The sequence below is a fragment of the Saccopteryx leptura genome, chromosome 3, assembly GCF_036850995.1.
Source record: "Saccopteryx leptura isolate mSacLep1 chromosome 3, mSacLep1_pri_phased_curated, whole genome shotgun sequence".
Classification (NCBI taxonomy): domain Eukaryota; kingdom Metazoa; phylum Chordata; class Mammalia; order Chiroptera; family Emballonuridae; genus Saccopteryx; species Saccopteryx leptura.
In genome coordinates this window covers 28,953,127-28,960,962 of record NC_089505.1, presented here as the reverse complement: position 1 = coordinate 28,960,962, position 7,836 = coordinate 28,953,127, and the positions used below count along the sequence as shown (strand labels likewise).

The following is a 7,836-nucleotide window of genomic DNA, read 5'->3' as shown; positions in this document are numbered from 1 at the left end:
CGAGATCCAGCACTTCAGAGACCTCCTGGTGGACGAGTCTGACAAATCTCTATTCACAGCTGGCGCTGAGGTTTTCTGGTCAGGCACACGTGGACAAGCTCCTTAGCCTTCAAAGCCATGCTTTCCCTATTTGCAGGTCAGAAAAGATTTTATCTACCTCATGGGTTTGATGTGAAGAGTAAATGAGGTCATGCACATAAATGAAGATTTGGGGAATATTTTCGGTAGTTTTAAGTTCAATGAAGTAGAAATCAACAAATATGTAGCTGAAAAAAGTTGAATTGTTAAAAATGTTCCCATAATTTACTTAACAGATATGGCCCTCAAATGGAAGTCATTTAAGTGTTTCTAAAAGTGTACGCTCACAAATTTTTGTTATAGTGTCTACAATTTTCTAACTCTCTCAAAAATATTTGTGTTAAATAATTGACTAAAGTGACATGTTATATAAAGCTATAAAATGGTAAGTTCTTTCCCAGATATAGTCTGGCTGAAATGCTTAAGGAGAAAATGTCTATAGCTTAAAAATAAAATTATGGCCAAGTATTTGCTCTTATGAAAAAAAAAATTGTATATAAGTTTTCAAAAGCACCAAGTTTTAGTCATTTTAAGTCACTGATTTTTAAAATGTACATTTTAAACCTAAAATTACATTTATGGTATAAAACAGATTATGCTTTAAATCTTTAAAAAATGTGATCTTCATTCTAGTGTGGCAAATCCTATTCATTGATAGTTTTGATACTGAAGAATCTTTTAATCATCAAGATAGAGTAGCCTGACCAGGTGGTGGTGCAGTGGATAGAGCATCTGACTGGGACGCGAAGGACCCAGGTTGAAATTCTGAGGTCACTGGCTTGAGCACAGGCTCATCCAGCTTTAGTGCGAGGTCACTAGCTCGAGCGCAGGATTGCTGTCTTGAGCGTGGGATCATAGACATGACCTCATTGTCACTGGCTTGAGGCCAAAGGTCACTGGCTTGAAGCCCAAGGTTGCTGGCTTGAGCCCAAGGTCACTGGTTTGAGCAAAGGGTCACTCGGTCTGCTGCAGCTCCCCGGTCAATGCACATATGAAAAAACAATTAATAAACAACTAAGGAGACTAAAGTGCCACAACAAAGAATCGATGCTTCTCATCTCTCTCCCTTCCCGTCTGTCTGTCCCTATCTGTCCCTCTCTCTGACTCTCTCTCTATCACACACACACACAAAGAAGATAGAGTAGACTCAATAACTGGGAAGTAACTTTCTAAGAATGGTTTAAAATATTTAGATCTAGAAAAAAAGTGTAAAACTGTTACTTTTCTGGAGGAAAAAAAAAAGACTTAAAAATGGGATAAAATGCAATAATTTCTGAATGAAACTGAAACAAAACCCCCACAATATTTTACTAAGAAAATGTATAGTTATCATAAATCTTCAAATGGATTCTTTTGTCTGATTCCTCTACTTGATTATACTTTGGAATTATTACTTGGATCTCCCCCATCAAATCTCATCTCAGAGAATATAGTCAAGATGTTTATTAATCTATTTGTGGACATCACCCGGGACTGCTTTGTCAACAGGACAAGAAAGGACTGGGCTTTGAGTGAAACCAGCTTTTCCTGGTGTTTACCTCAATTGTAATTTCAGTAGTTGCAATATAAAAATAACCATTTATTTTCCACATGAACATTGAAAGTAACGGCAATATGTTTAGCTTCCCCAATATATTATTTCACTTATCAAGACTTAAAATTTTCTGCAACATGTTTAAGTACTTTATGACTAAAACTAAAGTCAGAGAATCAACACACATCACAAAACTATGAGCAGAAACCATAGAGAGATGCATATTTTTATTTATTTTTATTTCTTAATTTGCAAGGGCAATCACAAGACAGAAAACACAATCTTGCACAGGGTGACTCAAGCAGGCAGGGTCCAGCTGCACCGGAAGCAGACATCCACACCAGAACAATGAGAAGGCAGTGCTACCAAACAGACTTCTGTGCTGACCGCTCTTCCGCACTCCTCAGTGCCACTCACCACCTACGCCCCTCCCTTAACTTCTGCACAGCAGGCGCCTGTTTACAAATTTTCATGTCGCTACAACATGTGCAGGGATAAGAGCTAAATATATATTTTACTAGAAGATCTTTCACATCGGGTATACAGCTGGACAAATGTTACACCTCAATGCCCAATGCTGTTTTTCTCACTTCTTATTTTAATAGATTCAATTGTCTAATTTGGTAAATAAGTTTTCTAATTTTATAATAGTTTTGGCCTTTTGGGGGTTAAATACGTCACTGATAAGACTTATAAACACACAGTTGAAAAAGGAAAAGAGTCAAGAAAAAAACAAACTTTCCTACTATCACACTTCAAAATACAGTCATAAAGTAATAACAACCATTATTTTGGAACAAAAAAAATTATACAATATAATAATTTAAAAATAAACAAAGACTGAAATAAATATTAAACAATGTTAGTCTAGAGATCACTCCTATGCTTAAATATGGAGTGCTTCTTTGTAAAATAAAGAAATTTGGAACACTGTTGCCAATTAGCCAAAAGGCATTTTCATTTATCTGTATCAAGTTCCATATATGATTCTTTTAAAACAAGCAAATTTGGTCCCTTTCAATGCCTTTCTGACTGGAACTATTTGAATACACAATATTCTAAAACTGCTTATATTTTAAAGTTAATTTCAAAATCAGACACTTCATATTTTGAACATAACATCACACACATAACCACATCACAGAGACAATAATATTAAATAATCACCCAATGAACATCCTAACAACACAAATACTTTTTTCTTCACATTTGCTGAGTAGCTATATTATTATTTTTTAAACATTTACTTATTGACTTTAGAGAGAGGGGAAAGTGGTGGGAAGGGAGAGTAGGAGGGGGATGTGGCAGGGGTGAGGAAGAGAGAGAGAGACAGAGAGACAGAGAGACAGAGAAACATCCACCTGCCCTTACACTCCTCCATGCACTCACTGGCTGTCTCCAGCATGTGCCCTGTCCGGGGATGGAACTCGTAACCATGGCACAGTGGGATGACGCCCCAACCAAGCTACCTGGCCAGGGCACAACATTACAGTGTCTACTTTATTGGTTTTAAACAGTAGTGATGTAGTTTCAATGTAATTGCTAATAAACACAAGTACAAATACTTGATCAGCAACAATCACAATGGTTTATCACAATTAAGCTCAAAAGACCACATTTATTTTTACCAGCATACCTTGTTTCTGATTATTTTGAGATTCTTTTATAAGGACAAGAACAGTGGATTCTGCCTTTCTTCCTTCTGAAAATTCCGAGCTCGGAAGAGAAATTCCATTTGGTTTAATTTGTCATTCCATTTCTGTGCACTTGGTTCTTTGCGTCTTCGATCTTCTTCAACTTTTTACTAGGAGAAAAGTAGATAAAATTTATTAAATGAAATGTCTTGGCCACAATCAAATCTTGGCATGCCTAGGCACAATGGCGCAGGTAGTAAGAAACACTGCAGAACGCATGCACACACACACACACACCTCAAAACATTCCTTACTATCTTCTAGTTTGCCTTGTGAACAAACTATTAACACCTTTTAGTGCCATCAGCAGCTGCTTAAAGCCCGCTGCAGCACTGACAGGTTAATATAAGCGTAAAAAGAAATACACTTCTCAAAAGAGACACTAAGTAAGTACTCCAAACCCTGGATAGCTTCCAGAAACTAAGAGCAGGCAATCAGAGTTTTAAAATTCTTCATTCATTGGAAAGAAAAAATTGTCATGGATCACGCTTCAGTCAGTGACTGGAAAACATGCAGACCATTTTATCCACGAGCATTCTTTCATTTAGGCTGTGTCTCGTTTTACAAGTGGGTCAACTACTACATATTTTTTCAAATAAATAAAAAAAAAGTTGTGGGTCATTTTTGATGGACAAAGATTGTGATGGTTAACTATGTATCTAGATGCAGTTTTGAAATAAAATAAATTATACTACTAATGCAAACCAAGGACTAATACACAGACGAGACAAGAAGTTGCTTCTTTCGAGACCATATAGTAAGGATACTACAACTGAGGGTGACAAACTAGTAGGGTTGTACCTGAAATTTTTAATGTAGTTATTCATGTACTAGTTATGGGTAAATGTGTCTGGACTTACACAAAAATGTTGTCTTTTCTCTAAAGAGAACCAACCTAACACTTGGTTGCTCTTAGAAAACAAACCGCAGCCTAAGGATGGTGGCCTTCTGGTTCAGGTGGCGGCCAGTCGCGTTGCTCACTCCTGAGAAAAGTAGAGGCTAAAGTATTATGGCAAGACAGAGCAGGCTAACTGTTCCTTAAGGGCCTTTCCTGGTAGCACAGGAGGGTTAGGGAACATCTGTTCCTTTGGGGACAGGTCTAATCTTAAGTAAATGATTGAACTATCTTTTCATATGAAAAACATTCACACACGAGGGGGAAAAAAAAATCCTCTGTTAGGTTGTGTTTCCTGATTTTAATTTTTTAAAAGAGAGCTACCACAGATAAGCTGGTATTATATAGAGAAGCCCCAAAATGTTTTAAGTGAAGCTCATAAAAGCAACTAAAGAAGAGTATAAACTGGTATAGACATGGTGTGCCAAAGTACAATGCAATAGAGGCAAAAAAAAAAGGGCTCCACTTTTGTCCCTGTGTGGCTACAGGCACAGTACATCAAACTTGTGGCAAATCAGGGTCTGAAAAAAATGGGGAAAAAAGCAGTAAAGGCTCAAATGGATGCTGGGCACAAGTCACCCACAGACCTTATAAAAATGTGCAAGGGACAGTGAGGAAGGTAAGAGATCCCAGAGGACCCACAAGGCGCCACAGAGACAGGAAGTTTGTGACAGTGGTTTGATGGAATGGAAGGAGGAAAACAGAAAAGGGAAGCGGGGGCGGGGGGGGGGGCACAGCTGGAAACAAGTGAATCCTGCACGTGCAACTTCAGTGACAGGTGGAGACGGCCCTGTGAGAGGTTAGTATATAGAGGAGCCAGGAGGATCCTCAGGAGAGAGAACCCGGAGAGAAATTTAACTAGAAAAAACTGAAGTAGGCAGTCAACATAACATCTTTGAAGGGAAATGAATCAGACTAAGAAGAGGAAGGAAGACTGGCTAGAGAAAGACAAAGACTGCTTATGAAAGGGAGAAAAGGGACAGAATTAAAAGAAAAAGAGGAGAGACAGTCAAGTGTCTGCCACCGGACAGCCCTGGGACAACCAGAGAAAAAGCAAGAGGGGCACGCTACCCTGAGTGGTGACAACACAGGGCCCGACAAGCTAAGAGGCAGATTGCTGCAAGAGGCAAAGGAGGTCACCTAACCACAAGACACAAGATGAACCCAAATCCAGTCTACCTCTGAGGTATCTACTCCTAAAGGTATAACCCAGGAAGCTAGCGGAGGGAGACAGTAACAAAGTCACAGTCTTTTAAAAGGCAAATCATATGAAAAGAAAAGAAAAATCTGTTCAGCAAGGTTAGTATTTGTGTGTATGTTACATGGAAGAAATAAGACTCATAAAAATACTGGGTTCACCTGACTAGGTGGTGGCACAGTGGATAGAGCGTCGGACTGGGATGCGGAAGACCCAGGTTCGAGACCCCAAGGTCGCCAGCTTGAACGTGGGCTCATCTGGCTTGAGCAAAGAGCTCACCAGCTTGGACCCAAGGTCGCTGGCTCCAGCAGGGGGTTACTCGGTCTGCTGAAGGCCCGCGGTCAAGGCACATGTGAGAAAGCAATCAATGAACAACTAAGAAGTCGCAACGCGCAACGAGAAACTGATGATTGATGCTTCTCATCTCTCTCCATTCCTATCTGTCTGTCCCTATCTATCTCTGCCTCTGTAAAAAAAAAAAAAAAATACTGGGTTCGCCTGACCAGCTGGTGATACAGTGGATAGAGCATCGGACTGGGATGCAGAGGACCCAGGTTTGAAATCCTGAGGTTGCCGGCTTGAGTACGGGCTCATCTGGCTTGAGCAAAGCTCACCAGCTTGAGCATGGGGTCGCTGACTTTAGAATGGGATCATGGACATGACCCCATGGTCGCTGGCTTGAGCCCAGGATCATTGGTTTGAGCAAGGAGTCATTAGCTCTGCTGCAGCCCCACGGTCAAGGCACATACAAGAAAGCGATCAATGAACAATTAAGGTGCTGCAACAAAGAACTGATGCTTCTCATCTCTCTCCCTTCCTGTCCGTCTCTCTGTCTTTGTCACACACACAAAAAAAGATTACTGGGCTCTACTCCACAAGAAATTCAATTCAATATATATTCCCCAAAGGTTTACACTGTGGCCAGACACCAGGCTAAGTACTGGGATGAAGAAAGGGAAGCATGTTATAGTCCCTGCCTACAAGCACTTACTATCTATCTAATCAGGGTTAATAGACAAAGCACTGTGTAACAGAAACAACCCTGAACTTGGAGCCAGAAGATCAAATCCTATCTTTGACACTTTTTAGCTGTGACTCTGAGACCATGATTTCTTAACATGTAGAAAAATAGGCTGTGGATGATTTCTAAAAGTACCTTTATTTTAAGAGAAATGATCCAGTAGTATATGTCAAATAGGTTGACTAGAAAAATGAGAAAATACACTAAAATGAAAGAAAAAAAATCACCACAATTCTGCCACTTTGAGATGTTATCTTTTTTGATGTACTTATACTGTTCAATACTTTATATATCTCTGTTATATAACTATTTTATAATCACCTTTATTTCACTTAAAAATCTATCATAAACATCTTTCTGAATCTCTGAAAATACTTCTATAATGCAATGAGTAATTGTCACATGGCATTCTATCATATAAATGTTTCACAAATTAATCAACCTTTTATTCATAAAAATAAATTTTCCTTCTATTTTTATTACTTATTTATTTTGTCATAAAATATTTACTGAGTATGTTTTTGGACTTGGAAATTCAGAGAGTTGAGAAGCCTCGGGTAAACAGTGGGAAGAGCTTTATTAATTATAAGTACAATAATAAATGCCAGGAGCCAAGAGGTCTTGGTCTTTAGCTATTAACTGGCCATGTGGTCTTGGTCAGGCTCCAACTATTTTTGAAACACTGCTTGAAGGAGAATACTTTTAACTGAGTATCTGCATGTATTCTTGAATATTTTCCTACAACAGATTATTGGAGGTAGAATCGTCATCAAAGAACATGAGCAATTTGAAAATTAAAAAAAGTAAAACCTCCACAAAGAATGAATCAGTCTTATACATTTACTATCAGTGTATCGACTTTGGTATTTAAAGTTTGAAACTTATTGCCATTTTGTGAAGTAAAAATACCATTTATTGTTATAAATTCTATTAATCTGATAACTGGAAGGTGGACATTTTTCCTATGTTCACTGCCATTTTTATATATTTCTTTAAGAATTCCTCTGATGTCCTGTGCACACACTTTGCCAGTTTCTTTATTGGTGTCCTTTTCCTTGCTGATTTTTTAGAGCTTTCTGTATGTTAAGGCAATTGCATTAATCCTTTTTCTGCCATATACATTATGAAATTCTTCCCCATCTTAGGCTATTGTTTTTAGATTTTGCTTATAGAAGTTTTCATTTCTAACCTATAGGCATACATCATTTATTGTACTTCATTTTGTGGTGCATTGCAAATACTGCCTTTTTTTTTAAGCAAGAGAGAGACAGGAAGGGAGAGAGATGAGAAGCATCAACTTGTAGTTGTATCACAATAGTTGTTCACTCAATGATTCTCATACAAGCCTTAACTGGGGTTTCAAGCTGAACCACTGACCTCTTGCTCAAGCCAGAGACCTTGGGCTTCAAGCCAGCA

General features: G+C 38.5%; 1 protein-coding gene across 1 annotated transcript in view; it reads right to left on the bottom strand.

The window, feature by feature from the left end:
• Positions 1 to 1,820: 1,820 nt before the first annotated feature.
• AHI1 (Abelson helper integration site 1) overlaps positions 1,821 to 7,836 on the bottom strand; it is a 155,806-nt gene continuing 149,790 nt past the window's right edge. The window contains exon 24 of the mRNA XM_066373173.1: positions 1,821 to 3,416. Coding sequence (XP_066229270.1) covers positions 3,414 to 3,416 — 3 coding nt within the window. The 3' untranslated portion in view covers positions 1,821 to 3,413. The remainder of the gene's footprint in view (positions 3,417 to 7,836) is intronic.